The sequence below is a fragment of the Pholis gunnellus genome (assembly GCF_910591455.1).
Source record: "Pholis gunnellus genome assembly, chromosome: 17".
Taxonomy (NCBI): domain Eukaryota; kingdom Metazoa; phylum Chordata; class Actinopteri; order Perciformes; family Pholidae; genus Pholis; species Pholis gunnellus.
The window spans coordinates 11,371,880-11,395,083 of NC_136544.1; the positions used below are offsets into that span (position 1 = coordinate 11,371,880).

Below are 23,204 nucleotides of genomic sequence, written 5' to 3' on the forward strand. Positions count from 1 at the left end.
ATGAAAGTTTTTATGATTGTGAATCATTTCGCTGACAAGTTTTTATTAATAAAGAATACATATTTACTGCAGGATATAATGTTTGGCTCTGCACGCATCAGCATTATTCACAATAAGAGGTAAACTGTCTGTGAATGACAAAATGTTACTTGTTAAAAAACACAAGTGTGTTTCCAGTCAGAGACAGTTCCCTCTTATTTTACAGAGAGCTGACACTTGACCTCTTCATTTGCATGGAGCTATAAATGAGAAGAGGAGGCCTGCAGGTGCATCCTGGGAAGGAAGGGGGAGTACAGAGGTGATGCTTCACTGATAGAGGATGAAAACTCAGTTTCACATCAGATTTGTATCTAATATTCTCACATCTTAAATGTATTAATCTGTAAATCTCTCTGTTCTGCTTTCATTGCAAATAAAGCACAAATAACGATTTAGCTTTGTACATATTCAGCTAAGAATTAAACAGAAATAAGTCTGTTATGTGTGCTGGACTAAATGTAATTATCAGTGAACATTGTGAAAAACAAATATATTGAAGGAAACAACATTTAAATGATCTTCTCATGAGTAAAAATACATTCAACACTTTTTGTTCTCAAAGTTTTCTTTATTTTTTATTGATTGATTCTTGAAATATGCAGCGTTGCAAAGCTGATCCAACACCTCCACCTAACTGTCACAACATTTACTACAAGCATGCAGACACATTTAACATGTAAAGCTTGTGATGAACAAACAGCACAAAGAGTAAAGAAGCAGATGTTAAACGGTCATTCTGCTCCTCTACTGTTGTTCAGAGGGACAGTCGGACTTCTTGATGTTTTTCTCTGAAGTCTGGGAGCCCAAAGACACTTTACATGTGTAAACCTTATCCATGTTCCAGTCTGACGTCTGGACGGACAGATAGCTGCTGATGTGGAAGGTCTGGTCAGGTTGTTTAACAGCGGTGCTGGTAGAGATCCCACTGCTCACTGGACTCCCTCCAGACATCCAGGTCACATCTGCAAAACCCTTAGACTGACTGGGCAGAGCAGCGAGACAGGCCAGAGAGGCTTTGTTGGACTGGAGCTCAGCACTGGACGGAGGGAAGACAGTCAGGACGGGAGGAGGGAGGCTGGAGCCTGAAACACAAGGAGGACTTTAATTAATGAACTAGAATCAAATCATTAATACAAAGCATGACATCACAGATTCATTTACTAGTTGTGTTGAACATATAGCAAACCTGCTGAAGTACTGAAGCATTTTCAATTTACAAAAATATTTAGTAATCATCACCTAAATATAAGCAGTGTTCCTTGTAAAAACATCTACAATTTATTACAAACTGAAATATTCTGTATGATTTTTTTTAGGCTGGAAATTGTCATAAAGTCCCTTTCTATGTCATAAAAAATGGGATTTAAATTTTAATAAAATTATATTCAATCACTGTGACAAATGAATCTTTAATAGTAGTCACTTTGCTTTTGTGAAGTCGTTAAAACCTAAGGAAACTAATTTAATCTAAAATAGTCACAATGATATTCAGGTAAAATTAGAATGAATCCTAAACTTTAGAAGATTAATAAATCAACATTACAAGAACAGCTTGGTGTTGATGCCAAACAATCTTCAATAAATTATTTCACATATCGATCTAAAATGTTAAAATAAATAAGAATATTATAAATGTTGTGCGACTGTAAAAAAGATCCTCAGTCATCAATGAACGTTTGAGTATTTGTCAAATTTGTTTTAAATATTATGATCATTTGCAGATCTTTCCTTTGCCTTCAAACTCAAAGCCTGGTATCAAAGCAGGTGTTAAAAAGTCTAAATTTAAATCACCAAACAACATATTGAACATTTTAAATAATTACCACATTTTACATTGATTATTTCCTCTTAATATTCATCAGAAACAGATAACAGATCTAGTTTTATGATCAGATAAAAAGTACTTACTTGTCACAATCAGCTTGGTTCCTTGTCCGAATACCACAGTGATTCAGTTTGTACACATGGCTGTACAAAAACCTCCTGACTCTCTAATGAGGGGAGTGGAACTGAAACATCCTGTTGAGACCAACTTTCACTGTCAACATCTCATTCACTTCATCAGTCTGATCTTATTCCTAAACACTGCTGGACTTGTTTCAAACACTCTCGTCTCTTTAGATTGATTCATTTCATGTCCTTCAATGTTTTGTTCCAGTTTTGCTGATTTCAGTGTTTTTATTTTGCTCAGAAATGTAAAAACCTGTAGTGAGTGTCTGATGGAGGTTTTTGTCACAGTGTGAACCACTGTGGTACAGCTGCAGTAGCAGAGCCATCCCATGTCTCACAGTAATACTGAGCAGAGTCTCCTGCCTCTGCCTGCTTTATGATGAACTGGTATTCTATGCTTGATGAGGATTTAGAGTTGAACCGGTCTGAGGAGAATCCTGATCCAAAGGTTGGTGAACTGTGAGAATGGTAAAATCTCACAACATACTGAGGAGCTTCACCAGGAACCTGTTTATACCAATGGACATAATTTCCATCATCTCTCTGAATGTTGCAGTTGAGAACAACCTCTTGTCCTGTAGAAACTGTGTGGACAGCAGGCGTCTGAGTCAGCACTATCACTGCATCAACATCTGTCAACACACAGAGAGAAACAATAATGTGAAAGGTTTCTGTGTGAAAACATGTGCTGTAAAATGAATGAGAAGAATATCTTACATGTGAGAGCAGTGATGAGAGTGCAGAGGATCCCCAGCATGTTGTCAGTGTGTGGTGTAAACGTTCCTTACTGTCCAGCTGAGAGGTGAGCAGGGTTGGAGTGTGAGGAGAAGAGACACTGAAGCTTATAAAGACACTGAGGAGAGGAGACGTGGAGGAGGAGGAGCTTAAACCATGAACACAGTCTTCAAATATAAAACAGGTATGTGGTTTAATGTCTTATCAACAGATCATTTTGTACCAATAATCTGATATTCCATAAATTGTTTTTTTCATGATCAAATATCTTCATATTATCTTTGGATGTCTGCAGATCTCTCTTGCACACATGGAGGAGTGTTATCAGACACGTTTTCTCTTTAAAACTAGTCATACAAAGAAATCCGTTGTTTGCTGAGTACCACCATTCTTTTTGTACTAATCTATGGGTTTATGATTCATAATTGAGTTTTTAATAATCGTTACATATTTTGATAATAATTAAATATGTATTATATCTGCTACAAGCAATCACACTACAGTATAAAGATATACATGGGCACCAGAGGATTTCACTCCAGAAGGAAAAATGCATTGAGATCATTAAATAAGAAGTTATTGCAAACTTCCTACAATTTGAAGTACGTTTGATGAGCAGAGAGACACTAATATTTACTGTGAATAATTATTGTTTTTCAACAATGTAAAAGATCATGACTTTACTTTACTTGTGTGAACATTCTGCATATATAATAGAAAACTAGTACGTTTGAAAATATATGTTTAATACTTATGAGGGGAAGTTACAGAAAGCATTGACTGATGGCTTCACTGCAGTCAAGATGTGTCAGAGTCTCAAAAAGCAGAAGTATTGAGTGAAGAGGTTTTTGTCACAGTGTAAATCACTGTGATACGACCTGATTAACAGAGCCATCCCATGTATTACAGTAATAGACTGCTGAGTCTCCCTCCTCTATGTTGTTTATGATCAAACGATAATCTGATGTTGACTGATGAGTAGATGTGAACTTTGGAGAGGAGAAACCAGAGCCGTAGGTTGGAGAGCTGTGGCTGTGATAAAAATATAAAACAAACTGAGGAACTCCTCCAGGAATCTGTTTGTACCAGCTAGCAACACTGCCAGTAACCGTCCCCAGGTTACAGTCCATGGTGGCTGTCTCTCCTCTCCTCACCGTCACAACAGGCTTCTGTGTCACCACCGTCACACCACTCACACCTGGAAACAACAAGATGACATGGAGTCAAGAGAAACACACAGACCGATGAATCCAACATGAGCTCAAAGCAGCAGTAAGTCAGCCTCCTCACATGTGAGAGCAGTGATGAGAGTGCAGAGGGTCCCCAGCATGTTGTCAGTGTGTGCTGAGAATGGCCTTGTGACTTGGAAAGTGAGCTTACTGCTGACAGATTAGAGGGTTTGGAGGATGAGGAGAGGAGGTGCTGGAGGAGCAATTTATTACAACGCTGAAACTGAGAGTGACTGACAGGAGGAGGAGCTTTGCTTTAATCTGCATGATTTCTCACATGTGTTGGTCTTTTATCTTCTGTGGAAGGAAATGTCTTCAATTCATCTACTGTTGTTCATCAGGTTATATAAAATGTAGATGAAAACTTTACTTCACAAAACACAATAATGTCATGATGTCAAAAACCTGCAGTATGAATGTCATTTTATGTTCATCTTCTTATGGATGGCATTCATTGATGAAAGTTTTATTAATTTTAATCATTTAGCTTTCAAGTTTTTCAATGAATCAAAAATAGATATTTACACCAGGATTTAGTCTTTTGCTCTTCACATATGAATGTAATTTTACAAAAATAAGAGGCAAGCTGTCTGTAATCAACCAATCCTTAATTATTAAAACACAAGTATGTTTCCAGTCAGAGACAGTTCCCTCTTATTTTACAGAGAGCTGACACTTGACCTCTTCATTTACATGGAGCTATAAATGAGAAGAGGAGGCCTGCAGGTGCATCCTGGGAAGGAAGGGGGAGTACAGAGGTGATGCTTCACTGATAGAGGATGAAAACTCAGTTTCACATCAGATTTGTATCTAATATTCTCACATCTTAAATGTATTAATCTGTAAATCTCTCTGTTCTGCCTTCATTGCAAATAAAGTACAAATAACGATGTAGCTTTGTACATATTCAACTAAGAATTAAAAAGAAATAAATCTGTTATGTGTGCTGGACTAAATGTAATTATCAATGAACATTGTGAGAAAAAATATATTGAAGGAAACAACATTTAAATGATCTTCTCATGAGTAAAAATACATTCAACACTTTTTGTTCTTTAAGTTTTCTTTATTTTTTATTGATTGATTCTTGAAATATGCAGCGTTGCAAAGCTGATACAACACCTCCACCTAACTGTCACAACATTTACTACAAGCATGCAGACACATTTAACATGTAAAGCTTGTGATGAACAAACAGCACAAAGAGTAAAGAAGCAGATGTTAAACGGTCATTCTGCTCCTCTACTGTTGTTCAGAGGGACAGTCGGACTTCTTGATGTTTTTCTCTGAAGTCTGGGAGCCCAAAGACACTTTACATGTGTAAACCTTATCCATGTTCCAGTCTGACGTCTGGACGGACAGATAGCTGCTGATGTGGAAGGTCTGGTCAGGTTGTTTAACAGCGGTGCTGGTAGAGATCCCACTGCTCACTGGACTCCCTCCAGACATCCAGGTCACATCTGCAAAAGGCAAAGACTGACTGGACAGACAGGCCAGAGAGGCTTTGTTGGACTGGAGCTCAGCACTGGACGGAGGGAAGACAGTCAGGACGGGAGGAGGGAGGCTGGAGCCTGAAACACAAGGAGGACTTTAATTAATGAACTAGAATCAAATCATTAATACAAAGCATGACATCACAGATTAATGTATTAGTTGTGTTGGACATATAGCAAACCTGCTGAAGTACTGAAGCATTTTAAATTGGCAAAAACATTTAGTAATCATCACCTAAATATAAGCAGTGTTCATTGTTAAAACATCGACAATTTATTACAAACTTTGAAATATTCTGTGCGATTTTTAGACTGGAAACTGTCACAAAGTTGCTTTCTGTGTCATAAATTTTTTTATTTAAATTTAATAAAATAATTTAAATCACTGTGACAAATTAAGCTCCATTAGTAGTCACTTTGCTTTTGTGAAGACGTTAACACCAAAGGAATCAAATTTAATTTAAAATAGTCACAATGATATTCAGGTAAAGTTAAAGTTAACCGTAAACTTTAGAAGATTAGTAAATCAACATTACAAGAACAGCTTGGTGTTGATGTCACACTGTAAAATCATCTTCAATAAATTATTTCACATAATGATCTAAAATGTTAAAATAAATAAGAATATTTTAAATGTTGTGCGACTGTAAAAAAGATCCTCAGTCATCAATGAACGTTTGAGTATTTGTCAAATATGTTTTAAATATTATGATCATTTTGCAGATCTTTCCTTTGCCTTCAAACTCCAAGCCTGGTATCAAAGCAGGTGTTAAAAAGTCTAAATTTAAATCACTAAACAACATATTGAACATTTTAAATATATACCAAATTTTACATTGATTATTTTCTCTTAATATTTATCAGAAACAGATAACAGATCTAGTTTTATGATCAGATAAAAAGTACTTACTTGTCACAATCAGCTTGGTTCCTTGTCCGAATACCACAGTGATTCAGTTTGTACACATGGCTGTACAAAAACCTCCTGACTCTCTAATGAGGGGAGTGGAACTGAAACATCCTGTTGAGACCAACTTTCACTGTCAACATCTCATTCACTTCATCAGTCTGATCTTATTCCTAAACACTGCTGGACTTGTTTCAAACACTCTAGTCTCTTTAGATTGATTCATTTAATGTCCTTCAATGTTTTGTTCCAGTTTTGCTGATTTTAGTGGTTTCATTTTACTCAGAAATGTAAAAACCTGTAGTGAGTGTCTGATGGAGGTTTTTGTCACAGTGTGAACCACTGTGGTACAGCTGCAGTAGCAGAGTCATCCCATGTCTGACAGTAATACTGAGCAGAGTCTCCTGCCTCTGCCTGCTTTATGATGAACTGGTATTCTATGCTTGATGAGGATTTAGAGTTGAACCGGTCTGAGGAGAATCCTGATCCAAAGACGAGGGAACTGTCACTATGGCGGAAACTGAGAACATACTGAGGAGCTTCACCAGGAACCTGTTTATACCAACGGACATAATTGTTATCAGATCTCTGAATGTTGCAGTTGAGAACAACCTCTTGTCCTGTAGAAACTGTGTGGACAGCAGGCGTCTGAGTCAGCACTATCACTGCATCAACATCTGTCAACACACAGAGAGAAAACAAATAAGGTGAAAGGTTTCTGTGTGAAAACATGTGCTGTAAAATGAATGAGAAGAATATCTTACATGTGAGAGCAGTGATGAGAGTGCAGAGGATCCCCAGCATGTTGTCAGTGTGTGGTGTAAACGTTCCTTACTGTCCAGCTGAGAGGTGAGCAGGGTTGGAGTGTGAGGAGAAGAGACACTGAAGCTTATAAAGACACTGAGGAGAGGAGACGTGGAGGAGGAGGAGCTTAAACCATGAACACAGTTTTCACACTCAAATCAACATCATATATGGGTTTCACATCATACACGTCTTCATAAGTTTTGTTGATAAAAAACTACGTGTTCATATTGCTTTTGGAAGTCTGCTAATGTTATTTCAGTATTAAATCCAGTTATTGTGTCGTATAAATTGTTTTTTTGTATTTTTCTATTTAGGACTGATCAAAAAAAAAAGTATTCCTATGTGGGTTCATAGTTTTATGTTAAATGTGACTCCTCGGGTTGTAAAGAAGTTCAATAAACAGTTCTTTTCTTTCATACATTTTTCTTACAATGAGATCTTCAATTCTTTAAGACGACAAAATACTGATTCAGTTATTACATTGATGCGGCTGCTGAAGCTCAGATCTGAGTAAAACGCCAAGATTTCTAACTTGGGTCAAGCTGGGCATTCACTTTCATTCTTTTCTCCTTGTTGCCATATACAACGATTTCTGTCTTGTCTTTATTTAATTGAAGAACATGTAATTGCATCGAGCAATGTACTTACTCTCAGCATTGATGGAGTGAGTCTGAGGGATCATAGTCACTTGGTGAACAAGCTAAGTGAATCTGAGTGTTGTCTGTAAAGCTGATAAGCTGATAAGCATCGTTATTGTCACGTATGATTTGACCTAAAGGGAGAACATACAGGTTGAATAATAGGGGCCGAGAATCAAACCCTGGGGGACTCCATGTCATAGTGATCCGCTGAGATCTATAATCACTCTATCTCCGGTCTGTTACAGTATGTGTAAGCAGTATTATATCATAAGCAGGGTGAAGGGTTTACTTTCATGTAACACCTCAACCTGTTGAATATTATTTTCAGGACAGTGTGATAGATCATAACTTGTGTTTAGGTGGTTTACATTGTGAGTGTGAGCTTATTGTACACACGGCAAACTGTAAATAATTACCAATAGTAAAGATTTGAGAACTTGTGTGAGAATACAATAAAAGGATTTAGAAGTTTGAAAATATTAGTTTATTATAAGTTACAGAAAGCATTGACTGATGGCTTCACTTCCAGTCAAGATGTGTCAGAGTCTCAAAAAGCAGAAGTATTGAGTGAAGAGGTTTTTGTCACAGTGTAAATCACTGTGATACGACCTGATTAACAGAGCTGTCCCATGTATTACAGTAATAGACTGCTGAGTCTCCCTCCTCTATGTTGTTTATGATCAAACTATAATCTGATGTTGACTGATGAGTAGATGTGAACTTTGGAGAGGAGAAACCAGAGCCGTAGGTTGGAGAGCTGTTGCTGCGATGAAAATATAAAACAAACTGAGGAACTCCTCCAGGAATCTGTTTGTACCAGCGAGCAGCACTGTTAGTAACCGTCCCCAGGTTACAGTCCATGGTGGCTGTCTCTCCTCTCCTCACCGTCATGACAGGCTTCTGTGTCACCACCGTCACACCACTCACACCTGGAAACAACAAGATGACATGAAGTCAAGAGAAACACACAGACCGATGAATCCAACATGAGCTCAAAGCAGCAGTAAGTCAGCCTCCTCACATGTGAGAGCAGTGATGAGAGTGCAGAGGGTCCCCAGCATGTTGTCAGTGTGTGGTGTAAACGTTCCTTACTGTCCAGCTGAGAGGTGAGCAGAGTTGGAGTGTGAGGAGAAGAGACTCTGAAGCTTATAAAGACACTGAGGAGAGGAGAAGTGGAGGAGGAGGAGCTTAAACCATGAACACAGTCTTCAAATATAAAACAGGTATGTGGTTTAATGTCTTATCAACAGATCATTTTGTACCAATGATCTGATATTTCAGAAATTGTTTTTTTCATGATCAAATATCTTCATATTATCTTTGGATGTCTGCAGATCTCTCTTTCACACATGGAGGAGTGTTATCAGACATGTTTTCTCTTTAAAACTAATCATACAAAGAAATCCGTGGTTCAATATTTGAGCTGAAAATATGGTGTTTTCATTATGTTTTACACAATAAACAGTGTTTCCTGTTTTTTTCAGATATCTGATCTATTTTAGTTTACTGTATGTCAAAGTATATTGGCTAAATACGAACGAATCTATTGCAACTAAAATACAAAATCACCACCTTCACACTATTTAAATAATACATCACGTTTTGGAGAGTTTGAGCTGTAACACCTTGTCAAGTTCCCTAAGTTAAGTTCTCCTTGTTTTCATATTCATGTTATTTTTGGGTTTCCCGTTTTATAAATCTTTTGATTTTGAATCTAGCTTAGTGTAATCAAATTCACTTTATTCACATTAATTGTGACAGCTTAAAGTTCACAAATCTTCCAACAGTGAAAATATCTAGTTCATATATAATGAGTATAGTTGTCTCCATGATAAACAACCCTGTTTACAGTTATTTTAGTTTCCTGTCATATAAACTGGATGATGATTGTTCTCTCTGCAACTTCTGTCTCAACCAGAACACAGGCTGAGACAAAGCAGCCAGGTGGACAGAAGACGGGAGGATTGACTGATACTGACGGATGTCTGTGTTCTTCATTCTTTATAAACTTTACTCAGAAATGTTATTTATTTTATTGACATTTTACGTTTGTTTCCAGTGAGATATTAATGACTTTGTATCGTGCATTTGCTGTTGTAAACATGACTGTTTCTGCTCCAGAAACAATATTTAGTTATAAGTAAATTATGAATAACTTCTAATTATTTTCTGAATTTATTTGTGTGTGTGTAAGAAACAATAGGTTTCTGTACACCATGAGAAGAAATCAGCAGCAAACGTGATATTGAGATTTAATTGATTTATAGAGAATTTAGAAGTTTTCCAAAATTGGGTGGCGTCCTAAATTTAATCTAAAGTTAAATTATCTGATTTATATTAATGATGTTTTATCATGGAAGCTGAGTACCGTCACTTTTTTGTACTAATCTATGGGTTTATGATTCATAACTGAGATTTTAATAATGATTACATATTATAATATGTATTACATATTTATTAAATCTGCTTGACGCAATCACGCTACAGTATAAAGATATACATGGACACCAGAGGATTTCTCTCCAGAAGGAAAAATACATTTAGATCATTAAATAAGAAGTTATTGCAAACTTCCTACAATTTGAAATACGTGTGATGAATCATTATTGTTTTCAACAATGTAAAAGATCATGACTTTACTTTACTTGTGTGAATATTCTGCATGTATAATAGAAAACTAGTACGTTTGAAAATATATGTTTAATACTTATGAGGGGAAGTTACAGAAAGCATTGACTGATGGCTTCACTCTCAGTCAAGATGTGTCAGAGTCTCAAAAAGCAGAAGTATTGAGTGAAGAGGTTTTTGTCACAGTGTAAATCACTGTGATACGTACTGATTAACAGAGCTGTCCCATGTTTTACAGTAATAGACTGCTGAGTCTCCCTCCTCTATGTTGTTTATGATCAAACGATAATCTGTTGTTGACTGATGAGTAGATGTGAACTTTGGAGAGGAGAAACCAGAGCCGTAGGTTGGAGAGCTTGAGCTGTGATAAAAATATAAAACAAACTGAGGAACTCCTCCAGGAATCTGTTTATACCAGAGAGCAGGATAGTTAGTAACCGTCCCCAGGTTACAGTCCATGGTGGCTGTCTCTCCTCTCCTCACCGCCACAACAGACTTCTGTGTCACCACCGTCACACCACTCACACCTGGAAACAACAAGATGACATGAAGTCAAGAGAAACACACAGACCGATGAATCCAACATGAGCTCAAAGCAGCAGTAAGTCAGCCTCCTCACATGTGAGAGCAGTGATGAGAGTGCAGAGGATCCCCAGCATGTTGTCAGTGTGTGGTGTAAACGTTCCTTACTGTCCAGCTGAGAGGTGAGCAGAGTTGGAGTGTGAGGAGAAGAGACACTGAAGCTTATAAAGACACTGAGGAGAGGAGACGTGGAGGAGGAGGAGCTTAAACCATGAACACAGTCTTCAAATATAAAACAGGTATGTGGTTTAATGTCTTATCAACAGATCATTTTGTACCAATAATCTGATATTCCATAAATTGTTTTTTTCATGATCAAATATCTTCATATTATCTTTGGATGTCTGCAAATCTCTCTTGCACACATGGAGGAGTGTTATCAGACACGTTTTCTCTTTAAAACTAGTCATACAAAGAAATCCGTTGTTTGCTGAGTACCACCATTCTTTTTGTACTAATCTATGGGTTTATGATTCATAATTGAGTTTTTAATAATCGTTACATATTTTGATAATAATTAAATATGTATTATATCTGCTACAAGCAATCACATTACAGTATAAAGATATACATGGGCACCAGAGGATTTCTCTCCAGAAGGAAAAATGCATTGAGATCATTAAATAAGAAGTTATTGCAAACTTCCTACAATTTGAAATACGTTTGATGAGCAGAGAGACACTAATATTTACTGTGAATAATTATTGTTTTTCAACAATGTAAAAGATCATGACTTTACTTTACTTGTGTGAATATTCTGCATATATAATAGAAAACTAGTACGTTTGAAAATATATGTTTAATACTTATGAGGGGAAGTTACAGAAAGCATTGACTGATGGCTTCACTGCAGTCAAGATGTGTCAGAGTCTCAAAAAGCAGAAGTATTGAGTGAAGAGGTTTTTGTCACAGTGTAAATCACTGTGATACCTCCTGTTTAACAGAGTCGTCCCATGTTTTACAGTAATAGACTGCTGAGTCTCCCTCCTCTATGTTGTTTATGATCAAACGATAATCTGATGTTGATTGATGAGTAGATGTGAACTTTGGAGAGGAGAAACCAGAGCCGTAGGTTGGAGAGCTGTGGCCGTGATAAAAATATAAAACAAACTGAGGAACTCCTCCAGGAATCTGTTTGTACCAGCTAGCAACACTGCCAGTAACCGTCCCCAGGTTACAGTCCATGGTGGCTGTCTCTCCTCTCCTCACCGTCACAACAGGCTTCTGTGTCACCACCGTCACACCACTCACACCTGGAAACAACAAGATGACATGAAGTCAAGAGAAACACACAGACCGATGAATCCAACATGAGCTCAAAGCAGCAGTAAGTCAGCCTCCTCACATGTGAGAGCAGTGATGAGAGTGCAGAGGGTCCCCAGCATGTTGTCAGTGTGTGCTGAGAATGGCCTTGTGACTTGGAAAGTGAGCTTACTGCTGACAGATTAGAGGGTTTGGAGGATGAGGAGAGGAGGTGCTGGAGGAGCAATTTATTACAACGCTGAAACTGAGAGTGACTGACAGGAGGAGGAGCTTTGCTTTAATCTGCATGATTTCTCACATGTGTTGGTCTTTTATCTTCTGTGAAGGAAATGTCTGCAATTCATCTACTGTTGTTTATCAGGTTATATAAAATGGAGATGAAAACTTTACTTACAAAACACAATACTTTCATGATGTGAAAAACCTGCAGTATAAATGTCATTTTATTTTCATCTTCTTATGGATGGCATTCATTGATGAAAGTTTTATTAATTTTAATCATTTAGTATCAAAAATAATCAAAAATAGATATTTACACCAGGATTTAGTCTTTTGCTCTGCACATATGAATGTAATTTTACAAAAATAAGAGGCAAGCTGTCAATTAGAGGCAATTAACCAATCCTTAATTATTAAAACACAAGTGTGTTTCCAGAGAGAGACAGTTCCCTCTTATTTTACAGAGAGTTGCCATTGACCTCTTCATTTGCATGGAGCTATAAATAAGAAGAGGAGGCCTGCAGGTGCATCCTGGGAAGGAAGGGGGAGTACAGAGGTGATGCTTCACTGATAGAGGATGAAAACTCAGTTTCATTATTGTTAATGAATTATTCTAACATCCTGACTATTGCAAGCGAGTCAATCCAGATTTTTTTTAAATTACTGATCGAGTTTAGGAACAAACATGTCACCAATATTGTCATGTATTTGTTCCTTTGTCACTCTGTATTATAGGTTACCTCCTATAGTGAAACTGTCAGTGCTCATTGTATTCACTGTCCCAAATAAAAGATCATTGGAAGTGTTTAGTTATGAGGACTTGGAGTCCAGTGTTGATACAATGTTTTCAAAACTGCTTATTTCATTTTTTTTAGTTGTGGTGAAGATTAGTGAAGAAAATGATTACTCTCCAAAATCCATCATGATGTAACTGGCTTTCTTTCAATCTGGCTAATATGGTCCATTTTCAAATTGTACTATTTTTATTATAACCAGGATATAATCAGGATACAGATATCGCTACTTTCATGAAGTAATTTGATTTAGATGCATTTTAAAAGAATACAAAATGAATTTTATTTTTTTGAAACTCTCCTATTTTATATATTCCATTGAAACTGGAGGCAGCTGGCAGCAGGCGGTTCGACCCCGGCTCCCTCCGTCCACATGTCACGTTGTCTTTCAATCTCCGAACACGATATTCACAGTGGTTGGGCCAGCGTCTTGCAGCTCCGCCACCATTGGAGTGAGTGTGTGAATGAGTAGCAAAGAGAAAAGCGCTTTTTCCTACTATGGTTAAAAAATACTAAATGTACAATGTATCAAATGTAGATAAACTCAAAACGAATCTGTTTTTAATAATCATTTGGGTAAATGACTCAAATACAAACAATGCTCATACAATGTTAATTAATGTGTGCATATATTAAATCACAATTCAGCCATTATGATCCCTAATGTCCGGCTATCGATACACAGAGAGCAGCAGGATGAGATAAGTTGATTTTAGCTGCCACCTTGTGGTTAAAAGTGACTTTTTACAGAAAGCCAAAGAAGACTTTTTTTTGGAGATTTAAAACTCATCTTTTCACACCGTGCATGAGCATGTGACCTAATTCTGCCATTACACTCCTCAATAAAAGTATACAACGACTCATCTGAAAATATATAACCATATTAACTCTGGGTTGATACATCAGCACTGATCTGTCTAAGGTCACTGTGGCCCTTTTCTCCTGGCTCCGATCAGTGGTGGCCCCTTGATAGTCCCACTGTCAGGAGCCCTCATCTGAGCTCGCAGTGGAGACCTCAGACCAATGCTGGGCGGAAGCCTCTGTACGGTCCGCTGAGGCAGAGCAAACTTGCCGTACTTGAGGTCTTCCACAAAACCCTCCACACTGTCTAACTTTGAGTTGAGCTTCCCCAGCTCGTCTTTCAGAGTGTTGAACTGCGTGTAGAGGTCTCCCAGGGCATCTGACAGAGGCTGGATCCTGAACACATGCAGAGACATTTGGGAAAGTACAAATGAGTCAATTATTTCATTATTTGAAAGACCAGTCAAAGAGCTTTGTGTAGCACAGTGTTGTTTTCCATAAGCTCACATAGAAACGTTGTTTGTACTCAAAACATAACCGAGAGGAGAACTCCAATTGGCCAACATGAAAGTCACGACATTCTGTTAAGCAGAAACAGCCCCATCATCTGCAGGAAACATCAGGAAAACAGACAGAAATACCGGAAGTCCCTAAAAAATGTTTGGCACAAATTTAAGAGAAGACACCTGCAGGGAGCCTGCAAAGCCCCTGAAATGGTTACTCAGGAATGTTCAGTAACTAACTGTTGGTGTTACGGTCCAGAGACTAATCTCCAAAGGAAAGGGTCAGCGAATTTACTAACATCTGCCAGAAACACTGGCTGTGTTTTCCCCGTTTTCTGTTGGCAGAGTTTCCGCGGTGAGGTCATTAAAAGTCGGCCTCGTGTGGACCAGAGCAAACGTGGATCAAGTTACTGGCTCTGACAGGTCCGTGGTCATGTGCAGAGCAGAGTTACATAATTCCTAATTTAGTCCGTTTGCATGGAACAAGAAAATGCTCGCTGACGTCACTGACTGTTGTTATTCTCGCTCTTACTCAACATTTGGACACTTTTTTTTCCTTGTCCTTGCCTCTGCGTCTACAATCACTGCAATGTCCGTTCAGAATCCAGTGTGACCCACCTGTTGTATTCTGGTAGGACAGAAGCGTGGTCATTGATCAGCAGGTCTTTCACTTGGGTTAGAATGGCATATTTCCAGTTGTCCAGCACCTGGGTCAGGTTGGAACAAGTCTTTCCTTTGGTGTATTCTGCTGAAGAGAGACATTTATAGTCGGAATAAAGCCAAGTATTCACCCTGAACTCCAAACAAAATCTTCATTCTAGTGCTTCTAAAAAAACGAAACCTTTTGCTAATCATTTACAGATTGTGGAACATCGACGGCGACGACACATCGTCCCTGACCTTTAGGACCCCAACGTGAGCTTCCCTGGTTCCATTTCTGAGCTACGCATGTTAAGAGCATGCATAGCAGGACCACAATCCCGTTCATCATCATCTTCCTCGCCTGACAAAAACAGAAATAGGAAATAGGTGCTGCTGAGAAGCAAGTGTACAGGAACGCAGTGGTGGAAAGGAACTAAATACATTTGCTCAAGTACTTAAGTCAAATGTACTAATTCACAAATCAGAAATATTTATTTGACACTGATTACTAGTCACTTTTTACATCAAAAAACACATTTTAGGTACATTATAGTATACAAAGCATTTAAAATTGGTTCCATAGAGAAGAACTTTAACATTCAAATGCTTTTCTGGATAAGGAGTACTTTGACTTTTGATATTTTGAGTAGTCTCACTACCGTCATTTTTGATTCAGGACTTTTACTTTTTAGATTGTGGTATTTCTACTTTTACTTCAGTAAAGAATTTGAGTACTTCTTCCACCGCATGAAAGAGATGCTAGGCACGCATGCTTAAGACACTTTTGCTAAAAGAAAACACCTGGTGACCAAGTTAGAATTTCACTTATATTTAGCTGAACTGCAAATGATTCATCTTTTGTTTGGCATAAAGCTTCTGGATGTATTTCACTCAATTCTACCTTCACTTAGATTTACTGTTCTTTGGGTTTTACTCTACCTTTCCGTGAAGTAGTGCCGGGGGTCTTTCCAGGTCACAGCAGCAGAACCCGCTCTGTGGTACGATCCTTCAGCAGTGACACACTGAGAAAACACGACCTGGTCAGTACTCTCTTATAACTGCCTCTCTCATCTCCCGGAGCCATTCCCCCACCTGCTCCCACCCACTTCAGTGATGCAGTGAAGACGCACTCTGTTCCTTCAACATGCATGCACACACACACACACACACACACACACACACATAGCTGCTGCTGCTGCTGCTGCTGCTGCACACACATCTTACTAAAGTCAAAGCTCCCCAAACACATGCACACACACACACATGCTTTCCAATTCAGTCTCTGGTGAGTCTTGCAGACGTGTTCATCTTCTACATTGATAGATAACCCTGATGGGAGGTCCTGATAATCCTCCTTCTATCCCCCAGATGTCTTTTTGCTGCTGTGAGTGGTGTAGTAGGGCAACTGCACTCCCTGTGGGCTCTCATCCAGAGGAGGTGTTTGATGTAGTATGGCTCCAGCACAGCATTCTTACTGCCGACTGTAATACAATCTGCTCAACATCTGGGCTACAAAGCTACAAAGCCAGCAATGGTCCCTTTGATTGTCAGGGATTGATCAAAACCCAAAGACACACACATACACACTCGATGAAGCTGAAAATAAGTGTGTGGTGTTAATCTTTTTTAATAAATGGACTGAATAAGAAATAAATAACTTTTGAAAAAGATTCCCTCACCACTAAACACCCCTATTTCAGTGTGATTTACTCCATTAGCTCACCAATTTGACACTAATCCACCCCTGATGAGGGTGAAAATGATTTATGTGGAAATAATCTGACTGCTGATGGAAAACAGATCAATAAGCTAGACAGTTTTGGGCAGGAAAATGCAGCTGGACTCGAATAAGCAGCAAGATATCCATCACCAAAGCACATTTTCCTTCTTTTTTTAAATACCGGGCAGCTCTGACATGAAATACCTTTTGTCACAAGAAATTCCAGCTCAGAGCCATTCCAATTGGAAGGCTGTTAATGCTGCTGCATCCTGCTGCTGCTGTCTGCAGACAGTGTTGATATATGGCATGAGGCGAAAAGGAATCTGAATGGGCAATGGTCCCTGTCACCTGCACCAACTTGATACCCATGTGGCAACTTAATTTACTGTATGCTGTTAGTAGGATGAATTCCATCTGTATACCATACATCTTCAGGGCTGAATATACAGAAGGAGTTGGATTCAATTCAAAGAGTGGGAACAAATTGCTCTTTAAATCAAATCCCCCCCGAAAGGAAACAGCAGGATTTGAGAGATTTGTTACTAAAACAATATGACACTCAGCTGATAATCTATACTGTCAGCAAGCAGTCACAAGTTAGCTAGTTATAAATATGGACCATAGATGTGCACACACACACACACACACACGCACACATATAGATAGATATATAGACATATGTATATACTGTATATATATACCTGAAGTACAAGTACTTTCCTCTGGCTGTGAGACTGCTTAACTCATCCTCCACCCTCCATATATAATATAGTTTTTAGTTTTCCTTCCTATGAAGCAAATTGGGACTACACTCTAAATGTCGTTGTGCAACCCTGTTGTACAATGACAAATAAAAAACCTTGTAAGATCATGCATTCAAAACCCAATCAGTAAGAAAAAGTATCAGTACTGCAGCAGATAATGTTGTAGCTCGTCTAAGAAAAGCGAATTTGTACTGTTTTAATGTGTTACATGTTGGGTAGTTTATCTGTAACAATGCATAATAGTGTTGAATGTAAATCCTTAATCTGCACATTAAACAGTAAAACTACAGAGAAATATAGTGGAGAATAATATCTACCTTTAAAATATATTGAACTAGAAGCTTAAAGTAGCATAAAATTCATATGAATAAAAGCACAAATGCCTCAAGTAAATGTAGCTGCCTTTCACCTGTGTATCTTTATAGAACAGTGAGTGTATATGCACCTGCACACACATTAATCTGCAATATCGGCAAAACTCTTGAAAGCTACGATCCAGACTCTCCACAGAACGTTCTCTGGATTGCTGTTGATCCACGTTAATATGGAAACAGATTTACAGAAGCACTATTGTCCAGTCTTATCATCCTTACATCTGGACTCCCCCACCAGTCAGCGTCAGGCTCCGGCTGCAGACCGACTTCCTTCCAGCTCAGTGCAGCTCAGCCAGAGGAAAGAATGACAGCAGCTGACCCGCAGAGCCAGAGAGAGAGAGAGCCAGGCCTCTCTCTCTCTCTCTCTCTCGCTCTCGCTCTGCTTTTTAACTTGCTGTCACATTTGTTTTCCCAAACGCTGCTCGTTACTTCATCAGAGGGCGGTTAAATGGAAATATATCAGCTCTTATATTGAAAGACGCCAAACAGAAGGTGCACCTTGAGGATTCTCATGTTTCGTACTGTCACATGACTGTCAGTGTTTATCGAAGACAGATTTTGAATTCTTCAGTTCAGGCCGCCTTCAAAATGTTTAACATTCTATGTGTATTTGTGTGTGGTTAGTTAGTGCGTTTTGTCTAAAGAATAAGTGTTATAGCATATTTCTACTGTATTATTTTTCGTTGTTGGCAAAATCCAACATTTTCTCTTTAGCGATCCGCTTTATTTTCCAATTAAACCTCGACATCTTAGTGGTTTATGTGAGTAAGCTTCAAATCAGAAGTTACTTGTTCTGGTCAGAGTCCCACTCTTTGTGTGTGTGTGTGTGTGTGAGTATTTTACACATGCTTTGATAACTGTTTAATCCCCTCACTGTGACTCTCACATGATGAAGAAATCCTGCGTCTCGCAGCAGCCAGAGGCTGAACGCTGCATGGGTTTCTCCACCTCAGCTCACATGCTCCTCTGTTCACACTGTAGTCAATGCTCCCCTTAAGCTTGAGTCATTCCGACCGGCGCAAGGCACAGGGAGAATCGTCTCCGACATGAAGAGGAATTTCATGATAAAAGGGATTCTTTTTCCGTGGTCGAGGAGGGAGACCACGCAGGATGAGTCCAGTCCGCTCATACCAAAGGTAAGGGGTCATTTTTTGGAACTTCTGCTTTGTTATGTTACGTTTCTTTCTGATTATTGAGTACCTCTCTGTGTGTTTAAGTGCTTGAGGTGGCATTAGTTCTGAAAGCTACGGTATTTAGTTGCATTCCTGTGTGTCCAAAGGCAAGCTCTGCTAAAGAGGACGGCGAGGAGCTTGGCAATGTCACCACTGAAATTCACCAAGCAGGGCCAAACAGTGGACAGGACAACAGCCCTGTATTCGCAGGCATCCAACCCCACTACAGATATTCTTTCATGGACTATTTCCTGAAATACTTCCTCATCATATCCAATCTGGGCTTCACAGTTCTGGGCCTGGTGGTTCTTGTTCTGGGGATGTGGGGCCTCATCAGCAAGCAGTCGTTTGCTCAGGAGAAGATCGGCAGCATCGGCACTGACCCGATGCTGATATTTTTGACTCTGGGCTTTGTGCTGACCATGCTCTGCCTGTCAGGCTGTGTGGGCGCCTTGAGAGAGAACTGCACTTTACTGAAGCTGTTCTCTTTTGTGGTGCTGGCCCTCATCACAGCCCAGGTGCTGACCGCCATCGTGGCCTACAGTCTACAAGATCGGGTCGGAGGCTACCTGCGCTCAGGGATGTTAGCTGCCATGGTGCGCTACCAGGACGATCTGGATCTGAGGTTCATAACGGACGAGATTCAGTCCAATCTGCAGTGCTGTGGGGCAGATAACTACCGTGACTGGGAGCTCAACATGTGAGTAGCAGGCGACTAACGTGGATGTATTTATATATGAAAAAGTTCATCGTGAATGCCTTGAAAGTTATTGGATATCATTTCCTTTCCTCAGATATTACAACTGCTCAGCTCCAGGAGTGCTGGCCTGTGGCGTCCCCGCGACATGCTGTGTGGACCCTCTGGAGAACGGAACAGTGTGGAACTCTCAGTGTGGTTTGGGAGCCCAGCTGCTGGATGAGTTTAGTGCTCAGAGTGTGATCTTCCTGGGCGGCTGTCTGGGAGGAATCTCTCGCTGGATCGAGCAGCACGAGGGCCTGATCGGGACAGTTGGAATAGTCGTACTGGGGGTCCAGATTCTGACTCTGTTTATCAGCACACGGCTGTTAGAGAGCATCCACTGGCATAAAGTTTACACATAACATGGGATGGTGATAATATCCATCCGTCATCTTCTGCTTATTCAGACCCGGGTCACAAGGAGGGTATTCAACCCCGTATGAATATATTGTGTTCTGATATTTAATGAGTGCTAACTGCTTTTGGATCTTGTTTCTCATTTGTAGTGCATGCTGTACCCCCTAAACCACATCTTATTTTTATGGAAGCAAATTTAAAGCATAAATTTGTGAAAGTGTGCAAAGTGCTTTGTTTAGCTGGTGAAAATTCATGTTTTGATTAAGAAAAAGAATCTATAAAAAGTATCAAAATTTGTGATATTTACATTTAGGGATTTGGACAGAGCTAGGCTAGCTATAGGCCTCTGTTTTTTATGCTAAGCTAACGGTCTTCATATTTACCACATGGACATGAGAGTATCATTCTTCTCATCTAACTCTTGACAAGAAAGCAAATACGAGTATTACCAAAATGTCAAACTATTCCTTTAAGTCCTAGCAAATTGCTCAGGATATTAAATGCTAAATTCATGGCAACAGACAGAGATTCAATGGACCCTGAATTACTTTACTGTTCAAATTATATTGTGGTTCACATATGCTACTTGTTCTTAAAGGGACAAATAAAGCATCATCACGGGGATTATGTAATATTTCAAACAGAGTGGCAAGACTTAATAACACGCAAAGTTTGGCAAAGAGGGGAAAAAAGAAAAAAGAGGAAATGTTTTTAAAAACCCAACCTTTATTCTGAGTTTAATTAAACATGATGCCGAACAATTGCGCAGAAACTCCGTCTTCAAAGTGAGCTACCGCGCTTCTTGTTACAGCTCCCACTGCAACCTCAGGCAGTGACACGAGGACACATTACGGGCAGATTACGGTGATGTCTAAAAAAAGCAAGAACAAATAGAAGGTAAGATAAAGGAACAGTGGTGATGTTGTTTGGTGGCCTACAGGAACTGTGATACTCCCGCTTACCAGTGCCAAGCCCTTCCATTCCTGGGATCTCCTCTCCAAAGCTGAGGTGAGAGAAAAAAATCAGTTTTATTGTGGAGAAACTTATAAAAGACAAACGTTCTGGATGACGCTCATGAACATGTAGGGCTACCCAATGACGCCCCTCTTGGGAGGCTTGCTCTTGAACTGGCGACTGTTCCTCTGTTTGAATTTGGGCGGGCCAGATGCAGTGCCGGTGACTCAGGGGAGCTTTGTCGCCGCTCTTCGCTTCAGGTTTGGCCACATCCAAATTCATACTTTGGTTGTTTGAGCTGTCATTAAAAGTGAAGTACAGCAGGTAACTTTAAAGATTTCCTTGTTAGTCGTGCCAAATTTAAAGACTGCGTTCAAGACAAATATCCGCTTCCATCGTTCTGCAATTTGTTTTTACTCGAGACAAACGGATTTGAAATGAATTGTCCTGCTGTGATTACAAAACACATCTTCATAACTTCCTATTTGAAGAAATACAGAGAATAAAGGCTGTAATCCCAAACTCAGGTTACCGATGAACCCTCCACAATGTCTTTAAACTAGACAGCAGCTTCATAAGATTACTGTGAGGACATGCTGAATTTGCTTGTGGCAACCAGACAATAGATCATTAAGTACTCCGATTGTCTGCACCTTTACAAAACTGCAATGTTATTAGAAGGAAATATAATGATCTTAGGTGATGTTAGATATTGCTGGGAATGATTCACTGTTAATATAGAAAAAATAGAGTTTATACATTTTTAAAGCACAGAAAATAACTAAATACAATATGAGGCAAATTGTTATACATAGTATAACAAAACTAATATTACATATGATTTTTAGGGGATGTCCCTGCTGCTGAGGCTGACCTGGACAGACACATGACAGTGGGAGACAAATGCAGATGTTTTGGGGGATAATAATGGGGATTTGTGTCCATCAGGAGCAATTCAAAAATATATGGGATTTTCTCAGAAGACATCTCCCCTCCACCTGCAATATTATGCACCTGAGAACATATAGCTTGAATGGCGAAAGCATTCTCCTTTCATCAGCAGTCTCTAAGATTGAGTTGCATTATGTCTCACTGGTAATCCCCCTCCCCTCACACACACACCTCCCCCACATAAACACACCTATCCATTCATTTGATGGCTTAAAACAGCGTCTCTCTGTAATCTATACTCCATTCATACACATGTGCAGGGACACACACTCTTACTTCACACTGTCTCTCTCATAGGCTCACAAACTCACCCTGATAATCTGCACATAATCACCAAAACATGTGGATGAATTTCATACCAATTTTCTTTATGGCCATTAACTAAAGGTGAGTTTTTGATGAGATCAGTTACATTTTCTGGTTAATCCTCTTCTGAAAACCATGTATCATGAATGGCATATTGGATGCCACATGTCTGATACATGATCAGGAGGATGCTGAATGAGCTACAAGTAACTATGGTGCCAACAGCTGATTGTATCACAATTCCTGAAACAGTGACATCTCAAAAGTAACTGAGTACATTTAATCAAGTGCTGTAAGTCAAATTTGGGTGCCTTATACTTTACCTTAGTATTTCCATTGTATGTTACTTTTACTGCTTTGAGTGTACCATAAATGCTGATGTAGTGACAAAAATTCCCCTTGCGGGATTAATAAAGTAACTATCTATCTATCTATCTATCTATCTATCTATCTATCTATCTATCTATCTATATATCTATCTATCTATCTATCTATCTATCTATTTCACAACATTGAGCACTTCTAGGTCTCTGTAGCACTGTGTTAACAAACTGGAGTAACTCTGCCATCTAGTGGTGGCAGATAGAAGTACAGCAACTATTCTAACCATTTGAAATGACGGTTCCAGCAAAGA

General features: G+C 39.1%; 3 protein-coding genes across 4 annotated transcripts; 1 reads left to right on the forward strand and 2 right to left on the reverse strand.

The window, feature by feature from the left end:
- Positions 1 to 513: 513 nt before the first annotated feature.
- On the reverse strand, positions 514 to 8,910 carry LOC306709229 (immunoglobulin gamma-1 heavy chain-like). Its single transcript, XM_079177296.1, has 8 exons — positions 8,823 to 8,910; positions 8,404 to 8,730; positions 6,357 to 6,386; positions 5,200 to 5,524; positions 4,015 to 4,112; positions 3,596 to 3,922; positions 1,948 to 1,977; positions 514 to 1,121 (listed from the first exon to the last, which is right to left on the reverse strand). The coding sequence occupies exons 1-8, from the start codon at positions 8,860 to 8,862 to the stop codon at positions 784 to 786; spliced, it is 1,515 nt and encodes a 504-aa protein (XP_079033422.1). The 5' UTR covers positions 8,863 to 8,910; the 3' UTR covers positions 514 to 783.
- Positions 8,911 to 13,813: 4,903 nt separating this feature from the next.
- Positions 13,814 to 16,248, reverse strand: LOC306709809 (uncharacterized protein). 2 transcript variants are annotated; one of them, XM_079178095.1, is made up of 4 exons: positions 16,173 to 16,248; positions 15,492 to 15,594; positions 15,210 to 15,336; positions 13,814 to 14,484 (listed from the first exon to the last, which is right to left on the reverse strand). In XM_079178095.1, the coding sequence occupies exons 2-4, from the start codon at positions 15,583 to 15,585 to the stop codon at positions 14,211 to 14,213; spliced, it is 495 nt and encodes a 164-aa protein (XP_079034221.1). In that variant the 5' UTR covers positions 15,586 to 15,594; positions 16,173 to 16,248; the 3' UTR covers positions 13,814 to 14,210. The 2 variants fall into 2 exon arrangements, with proteins under 2 accessions (XP_079034221.1, XP_079034220.1); XM_079178094.1 differs by having other exon boundaries at positions 15,210 to 15,339.
- Positions 16,249 to 19,137: 2,889 nt separating this feature from the next.
- On the forward strand, positions 19,138 to 20,364 carry tspan10 (tetraspanin 10; the record flags this gene model as incomplete). Its single annotated transcript, XM_079177923.1, has 3 exons — positions 19,138 to 19,227; positions 19,371 to 19,963; positions 20,058 to 20,364. 3 exons carry the CDS (start codon positions 19,138 to 19,140, stop codon positions 20,362 to 20,364), a joined length of 990 nt encoding a protein of 329 aa, XP_079034049.1.
- Between the last annotated feature and the right edge of the window lie 2,840 nt (positions 20,365 to 23,204).

What these genes read in the sequence shown, in the direction of transcription:
- LOC306709809 (XM_079178094.1), bottom strand. Translation starts at nt 15,585, where the DNA reads ATGATGATGAACGGGATTGTGGTCCTGCTATGCATGCTCTTAACATGC. An exon ending in CTCACGTTGGGGTCCTAAAG is followed by an intron (nt 15,340 to 15,491) that starts GTCAGGGACGAT and finishes GTCTCTCTTCAG; the next exon opens with CAGAATACACCAAAGGAAAG. An exon ending in GTCCTACCAGAATACAACAG is followed by an intron (nt 14,485 to 15,209) that starts GTGGGTCACACT and finishes GCATGTGTTCAG; the next exon opens with GATCCAGCCTCTGTCAGATG.
- LOC306709229 (XM_079177296.1), bottom strand. Translation starts at nt 8,862, where the DNA reads ATGCTGGGGACCCTCTGCACTCTCATCACTGCTCTCACAT. An exon ending in TCTCATCACTGCTCTCACAT is followed by an intron (nt 8,731 to 8,822) that starts GTGAGGAGGCTG and finishes TGTTGTTTCCAG; the next exon opens with GTGTGAGTGGTGTGACGGTG. An exon ending in TCTCATCACTGCTCTCACAT is followed by an intron (nt 3,923 to 4,014) that starts GTGAGGAGGCTG and finishes TGTTGTTTCCAG; the next exon opens with GTGTGAGTGGTGTGACGGTG.